The 14,090-nt window shown below is 34.0% G+C and overlaps 3 protein-coding genes across 6 annotated transcripts; 1 reads left to right on the top strand and 2 right to left on the bottom strand.

The window, feature by feature from the left end:
- The first annotated feature begins 5,726 nt into the window (after positions 1-5,726).
- LOC112771205 (transcription factor MYB59) lies at positions 5,727-7,557 on the top strand. Of its 3 annotated transcripts, none has more exons than XM_025815862.3 (3): positions 5,746-6,155; positions 6,234-6,363; positions 6,732-7,557. In XM_025815862.3, exons 1-3 carry the CDS (start codon positions 6,041-6,043, stop codon positions 7,210-7,212), a joined length of 726 nt encoding a protein of 241 aa, XP_025671647.1. In that variant the 5' UTR covers positions 5,746-6,040; the 3' UTR covers positions 7,213-7,557. The 3 variants fall into 3 exon arrangements, with proteins under 3 accessions (XP_025671645.1, XP_025671647.1, XP_025671646.1); XM_025815861.3 differs by having other exon boundaries at positions 5,920-6,126; XM_025815860.3 differs by having other exon boundaries at positions 5,727-6,363.
- A 796-nt stretch (positions 7,558-8,353) lies between these two features.
- LOC112771206 (aquaporin TIP1-3) lies at positions 8,354-10,014 on the bottom strand. Its single transcript, XM_025815863.3, has 2 exons — positions 9,330-10,014; positions 8,354-8,889 (listed from the first exon to the last, which is right to left on the bottom strand). Exons 1-2 carry the CDS (start codon positions 9,711-9,713, stop codon positions 8,515-8,517), a joined length of 759 nt encoding a protein of 252 aa, XP_025671648.1. The 5' UTR covers positions 9,714-10,014; the 3' UTR covers positions 8,354-8,514.
- Positions 10,015-12,433: 2,419 nt separating this feature from the next.
- On the bottom strand, positions 12,434-14,079 carry LOC112772045 (ATP synthase small subunit 6-A, mitochondrial). Of its 2 annotated transcripts, XR_003187325.3 has the most exons (3): positions 13,881-14,060; positions 13,731-13,773; positions 12,434-12,724 (listed from the first exon to the last, which is right to left on the bottom strand). XR_003187325.3 is itself a non-coding variant. In XM_025816931.2 (2 exons), the coding sequence occupies exons 1-2, from the start codon at positions 13,999-14,001 to the stop codon at positions 13,727-13,729; spliced, it is 168 nt and encodes a 55-aa protein (XP_025672716.1). In that variant the 5' UTR covers positions 14,002-14,079. The 2 variants fall into 2 exon arrangements, 1 of the variants encoding a protein (XP_025672716.1); XM_025816931.2 differs by lacking the exon at positions 12,434-12,724 and having other exon boundaries at positions 13,727-13,773; positions 13,881-14,079.
- Between the last annotated feature and the right edge of the window lie 11 nt (positions 14,080-14,090).

A 14,090-nucleotide genomic window follows, 5' to 3' on the forward strand; every position in this document is an offset into this window, starting at 1 on the left:
TTTTCCCATGCATCTTGCATACTCATTAGCTATTCAAAACATCGAGCCTAAACGCTATGAAGAGGCGATATCTCAAGCTTGCTGACAAGAAGCTATTAAGGCTGAGCTGACTGTTCTGGATGAAAATAAAACCTGGAAGTTGACCTCACTCCCACCTGGCAAGAAGGAAATAGGATGTAAGTGGGTATTCAAGGTCAAGTATCATCCGGATGGTAGTGTGGAACGTCATAAAGCTCGCCTCGTTGCAAAGAGATTCACGCAGGTTCCTGGAGTTGATTACAAGGATACCTTTAGCCCAGTTGTTAAATTGGGAACATTGCGAGTGGTTTTGGCTCTTGCTGCTATGAAAGGCTGGCACTTGAAACAAATTGATGTTAACACTGCATTTCTGTATGGTGACTTGGATGAAGAAGTATACACGAAGGTGCCAGAAGGACTTCATGCAAAGCCAGGGCAAGTGTGCAAACTTGAGAAGTCACTGTATGGATTAAAACAAGCTAGTAGACAATGAAATTCAAAACTCAAATCTATTCTTGTGGAGCTGGGTTTCAAGCAGTGCAAACCAGATTATAGTTTGTTCACAAAATCAACTCCAAAAGGATTTACAGCAGTCTTAGTTTACGTTGATGATTTGGTTTTAGCAGGTGATGATCTTAGTGAGATTGAGAATGTGAAGAAGATACTTGATGATAGATTTCGGATCAAAGATATTGAGGACCTCAAATATTTTCTTGGCTTAGAAGTGGCTAGGTCACAGAAAGAAATTGCTTTGTATCAACGAAAATATGTGCTGGATTTGCTTAAAGAAACAGGTTTTGAGGGATGCAAGCCTGCTCCAACACCAATGGATTATGGTGCAAAGCTTAGTAAGAGTGATGGGGAGCTGCTGTCTGATTTTACTCCATACCGAAGAATCATTGGGAAGTTGCTCTATCTTTCGAACACTAGGCTGGATATAAGTTTCGCTATAGGGAAGTTGAGTCAATTTTTGGATTGTCCTACCACAGAGCATTTGCGAGCTACTCATCAAATATTGAGGTACGTGAAAGGATCCCCAGCTGCTGGCCTTTTCTTCTCAGCCAAATCAGACTTGAATCTTACAGGCTTCTCAGACTCGGACTGGGCAGGGTGTCCTGACTCCAGGAGGTCGATCTCAGCCTATTGCTTTTACCTTGGATCATCTCTTGTTAGTTGGAAGAGCAAGAAGCAACTTACAGTCGCTGCTTCCTCCTCCGAAGCAGAATATAGGGCGTTGGCGCTTGCAACTAGGGAGGTCCAATGGTTGAGTTATGTTCTTCAGGAACTTGGCGCACCACTTCAGAAGGCACCGAACATTTACTGTGATAGCAAGTCTGCTGTGTATATAGCCACTAATCCAATCTTCCATGAGCGGACAAAGCATATCGAAGCGGATTGCCACATTGTCCGTGACAAACTACAAGAAGGCGTGATTACTCTGTTACCTATCTCTACACATGAGCAGGTTGCAGACATTTTGACTAAGCCACTAGCACCAGGTCCTTTCCATTACATCCATAGTAAGCTTGGGCTGCTGAACATCTTCGCGGTCAGCACTCCAAGCTTAAGGGAGGGTGTTACTTAACAAGAGAGTCTGCTGATAGTTAGTTAGAGAAAACTGATTAGAGTAGTTAGATATTTATGCTAATCAATAGTTAGCCAGCTGTGTATAAATATAGGTAGATCATTTATGTAAATGTGTGATTCATCATTTAATACAAGTTCACATTTTCACTCCTTCTTCTCTCTGGTTTTTCTATCCCCTGCATTCTTTTCCCGTTCTCATGCGCAACCTTCAACATTTGCTGATTGCTGCAACTGTGATTATCAATTAATGATGAACAAATAGTGGATATTAAATAGACAGATAAAAAATGAAAAAAATGGATATTAAGTAGATGGATATCCGAAAGAAAAACAATGAAATTTTTTATAATCAAAGAGATTGATACACGATTTCAATGGTGGAATTGAATTATTGGTGATGGATTATTCACCAATTTATAATGTTAATATTAAAGAAAAGATAAGATTAGAGTATCTAAATCAAAATAAAACCTTAAAAATTGAAGATAGAATTTTAAAGATAAGATAGATGAATAATAAGATAATAATTTATAAAAATGATAACAAAATTGAAATAGGCGTAGTACACACTTCAATCGATTGGGTAGCACAACAAATCGATTGAATTTGGCAAATTCATATTGTTTTGATGAATTCAATCGATTGGGTAATACAACCAATCAATAGACCTCAGGTTGTTTTGAAACATTCAATCAATTGGGTAGTATAAGCAATCGATTGAATTATTAAAAACCCACATTTTAGTCATCGTTCAATCGATTGATTTTTGCGAAAACCATGCTGCCTTGCAATTTTCAATCGATTGTTTTGTGATAACAACCTGTAGTCCAATCGATTGAGTTATAGAAAACCTGAAATTCAATCGATTGTTTTGATAATCCAATCGATTGATTTTCAAAGAAACACGATTTCACAGCCCTTGACGAACGTCACGGATCAAATATAATCTTTTAATCGATTGGAATAGCCAAAAAGTTTATTACGATCAATGGAAGATCTAATTCATTATTGTTTTTATTTTTTATTGTTAATAAACATAATAGATTAATGATAAAATAATAATTTATAAAATAAAAATTAGTTTTTATGATTAAATAAAATATATGGGGTTAATTTGTAATTAAAATTAGAAAAAGACTATTTAGCCATTATTAAAAAACCTTAAAAAATATGTTTTGTTCTGGGACCATTTAACGGTCCAAACGTTCTGGGACCATCGAATCTAGTGCTAACAAACAAGTTCTTCAACTTAAAAGACTTTACATGCCAGTATGAATCGGTTATATTATTTAATTAATTAATTATAACATGAAGCATAGTTATTAAAGTTGGGCTGGATTTTATACTGGTCCGATCCAATGTTTGAATCGTATAAAATAGAAAATCGGTGTGAATCGATCAAATTTGGAGTGAACCGATAAAAACTGATCAAATTCGATGAAGACCGATCTGACCAAACTACTTAGAATTTAAAATTTTTTCAAATTATTTAAGGTGGAGTTCAAATTCCTCTCCTCAATGAGAGAAATGTCACTCACAATCACCATTCATGCTCCTTGTTAATATATTTGCAAATTATAATACATATAGATATCTTTCATTAAATTATTTACTTTTATTTAATTTATTTTAATTTTAGTTATAAACTCACTCATTCTTAAATTAATTATATTTTTTAACAATAATTATAAATTCACTTATTTTTTCTTTTTATAATTATATAATATCTATTAATATTATTTTTTAATAAATACTTGTGATATATAATAGTATAATAGATATAAATTAATTAATAAATTATTAAAATTTGAAAATAATAGTTATTTTAATATAAAAACAAAATAAAATATTTATGATAGAGTAAAATTAATAAAATATTTTTTGTTCCTATTTCATATTATTTTAAAATAGTTAGATATTCTTAAAATATTAGTAAAAATATGTATTTTAAATTTTTAACTATTTTTTATTTTTTATTTATATAAAATCGATTCAACCAATAATTTACCAGTTGATTCAATGATCCAATAATCTGACCGGTTTGATTACCAGTTCGATTCTGACAACTATGACATGAAATTACTACAAACAAGAGAAAAAAAAAACTATTACTCGAGGACTCATAAGGACAAAGACAATTCACCGATAAAAATGGAATTAAAGTCTACAATAGTGATGGGGAATTGGATCGGAGTTATTGTTGTACAGTCCTTTGAGAAACTTTCTGACGTGTTGTCTTTTTTTTTTTTGGAATTTAGAGAAGTCGACAAAAAAATCTTCTCTATCTCCATTATTGTCATCGAGAAGTTCAACGGTGAGAAAGGATTTCGGACAGTTCGGTTCACGGCAAAAACATATAAAATTGGAGCCATTACGACAGCGCCACAACAAGCGGTAACAACGAGAAAGATGAAAGTCCTGAAGGAAGGGATAGCGCCAGTGCTAGAGGAACTAAGCCGAGGCACTGGCATAGTAACTCTATGGCCGGTTCTAAGGGGATGTTCGGAGAAATCATGGAGGCTAAGAAAGCAATGCCTCTCGAAAAGCTTGCTGAGTAATGGACCATTGATCCCAAATGCACCAATTTGTTTATGAACATGATACTCTCTTCAATTTTTATTTTTCTATTTTGTTTTTGCATTTTGTAGTTGATCTTAATGTTATTTTTGTACTATTCCTTTCGAAAAATCTTTGATTTATGGTATGGAAACGTTAAATTTGGTAATGATATTTGATTATTGTGATGTTTTTTTTTTTATTTTTGACCGTCATTGATGACAGCATTCAAGGATATAAACTTATTGATTGGCCAGTACAAGTAATGATCAGAATGAATTCATATGCTTAAAACCTATATTTATAAAAGAATCCTCCAAATTATTACTAATTTTATTATCTATCTTGGTGCTTTTATGCGCCAAAATATACTTACACCATCCTAAAAAATTCCCTTAAAAAAATATCATAATTGACATGGATGCATTTGTTGTTTAGAAATGCCAAAAAATTGAAACAAATTAAAGGTGGGCGTCCCAAATTCGAAGAGAATTATAACCAAAAGTGGTCCGACATTACGTAAATGGAAAAATGGAATCCTGCTGGGCGCAGCATGCACATGCCATTAATCTCTCATAGATGCTGCCTACTACTGCCTCGCTGCCTAGGTTTATTTATTTTTATTTTAATTACAATTATTATTTTGATTATTATATTTGAGTGAAAAAGGTTGGGCTGCTGTAATAAAACATATCAACAACGTGTTCCCATTTCTCAAAGCTTTGTCCGCATCTTCAGTTTTCTGCCCCGCCCTTTCCTCAAGTCAAGGGCCGCAATATTCCATCTATCCATGTTGTGATTAATTGAATACTAAAATTATTTTTATTAAACTATTTTATATTGTTCATTAACCAAATAATATTTTTATATCTAAGTTGTGATGATGATCGAGTTCAATTGTAAGAAACACTTGTTATTTTAATCAACCAAAATTCTTTTAATACTGTACTTGAAATCAGAAAAGAAAAAATAAAGATGTATCTTAGAAATTCATAATAAATCCAACAGAGTAGTAACTATTTTCAATTGATCAAGTGTTTAGTAATTTACAAAAATAAATTTAATACTTAAGCAAGTAGTGACTCTGGGTACAATAAGAAGAAGAAATAATGATGATCAAATCAGCATTCAAACCTTAATTACATACATGTACAGAGTAGTATATACTATATATAAGAAATATTTCAAGTGTTTTAATGTTTTAAGTGTTCTGCGCTAGTAATTTTAACTTCTGATATCAAATATATATAAATTAGATAATGTTATGTGTATATTAAAATTAATTATTAGAATAAAATATATATTAAAAATAAATTAAACAATATATGTATATATATATATAAATAAAAAATATTATTTGTACAGCAAAATTAGTTACTGAAATTAACTATTAATGTATTTGTATATAAATATATGTATGATTTAATTTATTTTTAATATATATATTTATAATTTAATATGTATTTTATATTAGTAGTCGATTTTGATAACTGATTTTAATATACAAATTAAATTTTATAATTGAGATTAAGGAATAAATGGAGTGAAATATCTTTAATATTGAAACACTTGAAATGATTCCGTGCATATATTGAAGTGGGTGATGTCATGGTTTCAAATTGGGCTGAAGCAATTGACAGGAGGAGCATGCGCAGGGGATGAACGGTGGATACGCAACACTACTTATTATAAAAAATAAAAAAAATAAAAATAAATTAGAGATTGTGGAAAGAGGCATATAAATAGTGGATGGTTGCATAGGTGGGCAAAAGCATCATCAGCATCAGGTAAAAAGAGAGAGAAAGAGAGAGAGAATGGGAAAAATGGTTAACGAGGAGCAACAGAAGCAATCGCAGAAGCAGGAATTTCGAAAGGGTCCATGGACGGAGCAGGAGGACTTGAAGTTAGTTTCATTTGTGGGGCTGTTTGGAGACAGGAAATGGGACTTTATAGCAAAGGTTTCAGGTTTGAAGGTGGCGGGAGACACTTGATAGGTAATGCTTATTTGGGCATGATGCTTTTTGAAACCGCCACTCCCTTTAACCACCCAATTCTATATGTTTTCGTTGTAGGTCTCAATCGAACTGGTAAGAGCTGCCGCCTCCGCTGGGTTAACTACCTCCACCCCGGCCTCAAACGTGGCAAGCTCACTCCCTTTGAAGAGAAGCTTGTCTTGGACCTCCACTCCAAGTGGGGCAATAGGTACATCTATCATTCTATCTCAAACAACTCTTGTGTCATCAAATTCTTCACATATAACTCCTCCAATTAAATATATTCAAAACTATAAACTTTCTTTCAAATTTCAAATTTTGATTTATTCCATTGATAAGTAAGTTACGTGAATGCTATCCTACCATCTTTAAAGTAACATGTAAGTTACTCTCTGATATTTCATATTTTAATTAAGTGTTTATTTTAACATGAGTTACTTTAATCTCATGAGAGTTAATAATATCTTGGAAGACGGTAACGACCTGACAGAAGAAAAAAATTGTTATATTAGATATATCTCTGTAATTACTCGTAATAACGGAATTAAATGGTTATATTTCTGACACATACTTAAGATGGTCAAGAATTGCCCGGAAGCTGCCCGGGCGCACGGACAACGAGATCAAGAATTACTTTAGGACTCACATGAGGAAGAAGGCTCAAGAGGAGAAGCGCGCGCTTGCATCACCAAGTTCTTCAAGCTGCCATTCCTCACTCTCTTCAAACAACAACAACAACCAAGCTGTTGATTCGCATGCTTCCAAGAAAGCTGGAGAAGAGAGCTTCTATGACACAGGGGGGCCGGTCATGACTGTGGACTGCTCAACCGATTTGAAGGAAGAAGAAGGGTTCTCCATGGATGATATATGGAAAGATATTGAGCTTTGTGAAGAGAAGAACATTGTTGTTTATGATGGGAATAAGAGTGAAGAGGGTTGCAACTTCTCAAGTCCACCATCATGGGAGTATTCTTCTGACCCACTTTGGGTGATGGATGAACAAAGTGTGTTATTCCCAACTAGTGACCCATATTTTTCCTCATTTCTAACTGGCTAATCATCACTACCATTTATTCTTTTTCCCCCAACATCATCAAATATTTTGTTCATATATAGTAATGTGTGTGCTTTTAGTATTAAGAAACAAAGTCTCTAACATGTGTATAGCTAGCACCATATAATAGTTCCTCCAAGTTTATGGCATGCTTTATTTCTAGCTACTAGATATAGTGTGATATAGCAGAAATAAATTATAATAGCCGCAAGAGTAACTACTACTACTCTATCTATAGTTTCTTATGTCAATGTCCCAATGCCTTGCTTATCTACTTTCAAAAGAAGGCATCTCCAATATGAATATGTTATGTTCTGTTATGAATGTAAAATATCAAGCACTTGTTTATTTTATTGTTTCTATATGCGCCTATACTAATATAGCTCTTCTTTTATTATTAGTTAATTACCATCAAATAATAACATGCAAAGCATATTATATAAGATGAACCAGCAGTGGTGAGGGTGCCATTTGAACATCATAACGTGATCAAAAGAATTTAATTTGTATTAGAATGAAAATTATGCTAGAATAATATATCAATGAGAATAAAATAACTATCTACTTAAAATACAATAAATTAGTTTTTAAATTCGAATATTATAAGATAAAAAAAAAGTATTATTCTGAAATTACAATTTATTGTTGACTGAAAATACATAACTCAAATTATTTCCTTGTAAAAAGTATTATTTTTATCTTAAGGTGTTTTGGCCTTTTATAACATTTTGTGAAGAAATTAACATTGCAAATGACTTCATATGTTTTTATTTTCTTAATATTTTTTTCAGTAGTAATTTTGATTTTTGAGTGTAAGACTTTTCTTAATATAAAGTGAAGATTCTGTATGTGATTGGAATCCTTGATATTAATCAGTTAATTAATCACACTTTTTCTTAATAATGCCCGCATCCAACTTTGTTCTTTTCACACAGAATATGTAATTTTCTCTTTTAATATTATATTATATACGTGCTTCATTATTTATATACGAATCAGGTTCGGGTTCTACTTTAATTTATCCTTTCATCTGTTCAACTAATTAACACTACTACTCTATACATGTTACACACCATGACCACAAAGAAGCATGATGAGTAGCATAACCATCGCATATTCTTCATTATATAAATTACCAAAACCATTATACTCTCAACGAAATTAACATTGCTTCAAATAAAAGGAGATTTTAGAATGGAACATAGCTCATAGGAATCAACTTCAAAAAAAAGAAAAAAACGAGAAACAACAAGTGAAGGCAGAAAACTAATTAAACCCATCCCACATATTTAGGTGAGTGTGGTGCTAGTAATCTGTGACGGGGAGCGGTTCATGAGTGTGGTGGTTAATAAAGAAAGTGTCGTAGACAATAGCTGCAATAGCAGAACCAATGAATGGGCCGGCCCAGTAGACCCAGTGGTTGGCCCAAGTCCAGCTTACAACAGCAGGCCCAAAAGACACAGCTGGGTTCATGGATGCACCATCAAATGCCCCACCGGCTAATATGTTAGCACCCACAATGAAGCCAATGGCAATTGGAGCAATGATCCCAACGTCACCCTTCTTTGGGTCCACGGCAGTTGCATACACCGTGTACACGAGACCAAAGGTCATCACAATCTCAAACACCAATGCATTCGATGCTCCAACCCCAGAAGATAGTGCAAATGCAGATGTTTCCTGCACCAGAGGAGAGTGTTGTAGGTTAGAAACATAGCTATTTACTAATTTTTTTTTATAAATTTATTTTTGATACACTCACATGATAATGCGTTTTATATCACATCGGTTCTTTTAGATGACTATTCACGCAATTAATATAAAAAGTTATTTTTATTGATGTGGCGTAATCTAATTTAAGAAAAATATGAGGTGCCAATGGAATATTTGTACAATGCCTACAAGTAGGTTTAGGGAGTATTAGAGAGATATAATCATTACTGTTACATTTTTCCATTAGCTGAAGCTTTTGGAATGAGTGGTATCATGACATGTTATTAGAACTCTAAATTCGAAAGGTCAAGAGTTCGATTTTTGGTTAACTATTTTGCACTTACAATAAATCAAAATTAAATTATTTTTTTATAGTCTTAACACTTTTGAGAGAAGTTAATACTTACGAGTCCGGCTGTGGCGAATTTAAGGAGCAAGCAAGCAACAACGGAGCCAAGCAACTGAGCAATCCAATAGAGAATGGTTCTGAGGAGAGTGATGTGGCCACCAATGAAAGCGCCGAAAGTGACGGCAGGGTTGACGTGGCCGCCGGAGATGTTGGCGGCAACGGAGACTGCAACAAAGAGAGCAAAGGCGTGAGACAATGATGCTGCCACTACGCCAGCTGGTGTTGCTGCGCCATTGTTTGTCAACTTATTATAAGCCATGCCGGAGCCTTGTCCGGCGAAAACAAAGATAAGCATTGAGATGAACTCAGCAAGTGCGGCCTTAAGCGCATCGCTTTGCCTCAACTCAGAAGCATTTCCAATCACAATTTTAGAGATCGGCATTCTTCTTAATTGTTTTCTTTCAACGTTGGAGCTTAGAATAATGCTTCACTCGATTTGTTGCTCTCACCTTTGCTGCAATGCTGGTTTTTATATATGGAGTGTTAAGGCACGAAGAGCAAAATTCAAAAAGAGGGGGGAGGTTGCCTCCTATTGGCTCTCGTGAAGCCACGTGTACGGTTTGATGGCAATTCTGTGGCTGTGCCAAGACTTTTGACCGACCATTGCCCCATGGTGGGTCCATCAATCATGGCCTGAGCTTTTGGACCAAACACACATTTTCTTTTGTAGAAAACGGTGTGGTAGTTGTGTTGGATTTATTATCATTCATTATCACTCATTATTGTTCATTATTATCATCTTTCATTAGCGGTGTTGTCTATGAACAATGAGCTCATTTCGTTTTCTTGAAACTGATTTTATCATATGATGCTCTAAACTAGGCTGTTTACCGTGGAGTAGAGTCCACGTCAATGTAATCTTCCGAAGCTTCATCTTTAATCTTATAATTATTATGTGAAGTGTAATTAACGATGATAACTATGTTACATAAGTTTCAATACTAAGCTGCAAGTTCAAACAAAGAAGCCGATACATTTTTGTCATTTCTAAATGCCTAAATGTTTAATGAGTTTTTTTTAGAGAAGTTGGACACTAGTGGTTTTGACTTGAGTACTTAAGCATCTTTGATCTGTACTTGTAATCTTGCATCAAACTCAAGTACTCACCATTATACAAAACAATAATATTAATAAGCAATGCAATAATGCACAGAATTGACATGCCTCTTATATATTAGACTCTGTATTTGTCCACAAATATGAAAGATTAACAGCCACACCTCACAGCGATGGCATCTAAGAAATTCTCACAATTTTTAAGATTATCCGCTGCTTCTTGATGATAATTTAATTTGTTTATTATGGACGGCTGAAAGGGCTAATGAACTATAAACCAAGTTGCCTTTTAATTTTGTTAATCTTGCCATAATGAGAACAACACTACAGATAGATCTCTCTCCATGGATATAACCACTTCCCACAAAATTATTGGGACGGTTTTATGTGTTCATCTCTAATATTTCATGAATAAGGCTGAATGCTTAATTACCATGTGTGATACATGTTCTTCATGACAACAGAACTTCGATGAAAAAGCCTATAAAATCTGACACCATACAGAAAAGGCAAACATTTTTATGGACGTTAATGCTATGTTTGGAAGGGAAACAGAAACTGAGACAAAGATTAAGACAGAGATTGAATTAAGTCTTTATATTATGTTTGGTATAAAACATATTAGACTAAATTATTTTTTAATATCATATTTGGTTTAAAATAAATATAGAGAATTAGAGATTGAGATATAGATTTAAAATTTGAAAAGTTAAACAAGAGTATTTCTAAAAAAAATGTTATAAAAATTTAAGTCTTCGTCCCTAAAAATTTTAATCTCCTATGTAATCTGAAGTAATGAGTAAAGGTATAAAATAAACCAAAAGAGCAGAAATTGTTTCCTCGAGATTGTTTCCTATGAAGATGAAAAAGCATAGATTTAAAAGGTATTAAAGCGAGAAAATCTGGATATATAACCGTATAAGCATAAGTAAGAGATACGCTAAAGATAATTCTCGAATCCAATTTGCTCAAGATTAGTGACCTTAGGGCTTAGGCTAATGCAATAACATGCATACATAGGAATCATCTGCATTTGCCTAGTTTGCCTCTACTTCTTGTGCATGAGTATAGTCTTCCTTTTGCCTAATCTGAAAACCATTTTTTTTTCCAAGGGAACTTGCATTGGTTACAAAGAATATATATGTATGTTTTATCTATAAAGAAAGCTTGAATGCGTATGCACAAGACTAAATGGATTGTCCTCTTGAGGTAGGAATGTAAGACAGTAAGATCCCAATAAGACATGCTAGTTTTGTTATTTTGTTATGGCAAGCAAGCTGGTACAAAAGTAATTGCTTTCGCACTGGTAGAAAAGCGTGTTACTTTTCTAAAAATTGATATGGTATTGACTATTGAGTGTTTGAATGTGAGCTTTAGTAGCAGCTCAAATTTTCAATCCACAAAGATGAGCTCTCGAAGAGACCAATGACCAGTAAAATTAAAAACTGGTTATTTGAATGTTAAATTTGAATTACGAAGAGAGAAAATAATTGGAAAAAAAAAAAAAAGACAGCACCGTGTGATTGAGCAACAGGTGTTTTGCCTGAATTTGGGTGTTATTTGTTTTTGAGTTGTGTGAAATATGGTGGAATTGGTATTGAATTCAAGAAACTTTCATTGTATATTTGAAATTATATTAAAACACGAATCGGGGCAACTCTGAAATATTGTTGGCAGCTACATTGATCTCCCTAGCTGCAGGAATTCGATCAAATACTTGCCTTTAAATTTCAAACTACCAAAAAAGGAATACCACCCGAACATGTGGACCGAGTGTAAAACTCAGTTAATTTACCACAGGACAATAGCGATACAGTTACCTCAGAATCATTTCCCAAAATGCCATCGTTAAAAGCCAGTTCCATTTTATAAAAATTAAAACTAAAAAAAGTGGATGTTGCGCTTACAAAGAAATGATTTATCTAAAAATATGGCAACAGAGCCTTAGGCTATGCACTCAAGAATTACTGGGTTGCAGAGAAACATCACTTAAGGATGCTCATGAACAGATCCAAAAAGCCCCAAAATACATTATTAACACTACTATTTTTGCAAGATTAACCATTGGCATTGTTGCAAAATAAAGAGAAACCTCCAAGTATGATCATTGTCACAATAAAGTAATCAAAAAGTGAGAACTTCGGAATTTCTTAATATGAATTTAATCTAAGAAAACAAAAGAAATTGTAAACAGGGAGACAGCGAGAGTGAGTAAACAACATCTCTCTTCAGTTATTACAATTTATGAAGCTAAAGCAAGCAAAGCTCTAGGAACAGCTCACACAATGCGCAAAGCTGGTGCTATCGTTCCATTCAGAAGTCACTTATTCCTTATTCCTGGAAAAGTGAGGAAAAGTGTGTCAAATTAACATAATTTGAAAACCTTTATGCATGGATTAGAAGTGATAACCAGGTAATCAACTATTCACAAATTGGTTCTTACACAAAATAAGCAAAAATAAGATGGAGAACCATTCACAGAACACTACAAGTTATCAGTAATTATAAAGCAAAATTAATTGATTGGTCTCATGAAAATTAATCATATTACTATAAATTGATGCTAGATATCATCACTGCAAGCTCATAACACTACATAATCACTGAAACCAAACCAATATCACACTTAACTTCTGTGTAAATGCAAAGATAATAACAAGTTTAACATGCAATTCAATACTTTGCTTGAATCAACATAAAAATTGTATATCAAGTGCTCAACAGCTCAACCACATTCCAAAATATTACAGTTCAATGAGGAAAAGTTTTGAATGCCATCACACCCCCTTGGAAGACGCATTAACTAAATAAAAGATGAGAGACTAGAGCTAGGGAGTAGGGATGAAGAATGCACGGGCAAACCCATCCAGAACCAACACAATAAATAAAAGTAACCGATCCATTTGTTTAATTCTTGAGCAATTAATATCAATCCAATGGTTGAATTAGATTGGATTATAATGGGCGTGTAGTATTTTCACTATTTTGTCACCCTTAGATGAGGACTAAATAAAAATGAGCTTGCAGATTTTAGCATTGCATTGCTACCATGGTCAACAATTGAGAAATGAAAGCTATACTTCTGTTCTAATCAACTGCTTGAACAAACTATGCAGGGAAAAAAAGAAAGGGGGGAGGGGTGGGGAACCAAATCATAGTTTAAGAATCTAAAAGATGAGATCTCCAACACAGGGGAATCAGACATTGCACGAATCATGTGTATTCAAACTAAAATGATTCGAAATTTTTTCCACAATCGGAATCGCGAGAAGCAAATCTATACCCAAAAAAAAGGCCAAAATACGTTAAAAGGAAAGTTAGGGTTTGGAGGGTGGAGAATTACCTCCTGTGCTGCTGAACGAATGGCGATTTTTTGGCATCCTCCTCTGCGAAATCGAAGGGACAATCAATTAGATTCCGAACAAAATTCAAAGATGAAATTCAACAAATTATTAAAAAGAAAATTATTTAAGAAGAAAGGAGGAGTTAGTACCAGTAAGACTGAGAGAGAATTTGGTTACAATGAACCCGCTGGTGGCAAATCCAACGAGGAAGGGCCAGTTGCGCTTGAATTCGCGCTTGAAGAACACAGGCCATGGATCGAAAAGACGCATTTTTCTCCGGCGCAGCTAACTCCTTTCTCTCTTTCTCTTACTCTTTCTCTTTCGCTTGAGCTTGAGCTTCTCTCTCCCTTTACACGCAT

This window comes from Arachis hypogaea, chromosome 18 (genome assembly GCF_003086295.3).
Source record: "Arachis hypogaea cultivar Tifrunner chromosome 18, arahy.Tifrunner.gnm2.J5K5, whole genome shotgun sequence".
Taxonomy (NCBI): domain Eukaryota; kingdom Viridiplantae; phylum Streptophyta; class Magnoliopsida; order Fabales; family Fabaceae; genus Arachis; species Arachis hypogaea.

What these genes read in the sequence shown, in the direction of transcription:
- LOC112771205 (XM_025815860.3), top strand. Translation starts at nt 6,041, where the DNA reads ATGGACGGAGCAGGAGGACTTGAAGTTAGTTTCATTTGTGGGGCTGTT. An exon ending in CACTCCAAGTGGGGCAATAG is followed by an intron (nt 6,364 to 6,731) that starts GTACATCTATCA and finishes CACATACTTAAG; the next exon opens with ATGGTCAAGAATTGCCCGGA.
- LOC112771206 (XM_025815863.3), bottom strand. Translation starts at nt 9,713, where the DNA reads ATGCCGATCTCTAAAATTGTGATTGGAAATGCTTCTGAGTTGAGGCAA. An exon ending in AATTCGCCACAGCCGGACTC is followed by an intron (nt 8,890 to 9,329) that starts GTAAGTATTAAC and finishes CCTCTGGTGCAG; the next exon opens with GAAACATCTGCATTTGCACT.
- LOC112772045 (XM_025816931.2), bottom strand. Translation starts at nt 14,001, where the DNA reads ATGCGTCTTTTCGATCCATGGCCTGTGTTCTTCAAGCGCGAATTCAAG. An exon ending in ATTCTCTCTCAGTCTTACTG is followed by an intron (nt 13,774 to 13,880) that starts GTACTAACTCCT and finishes TCGATTTCGCAG; the next exon opens with AGGAGGATGCCAAAAAATCG.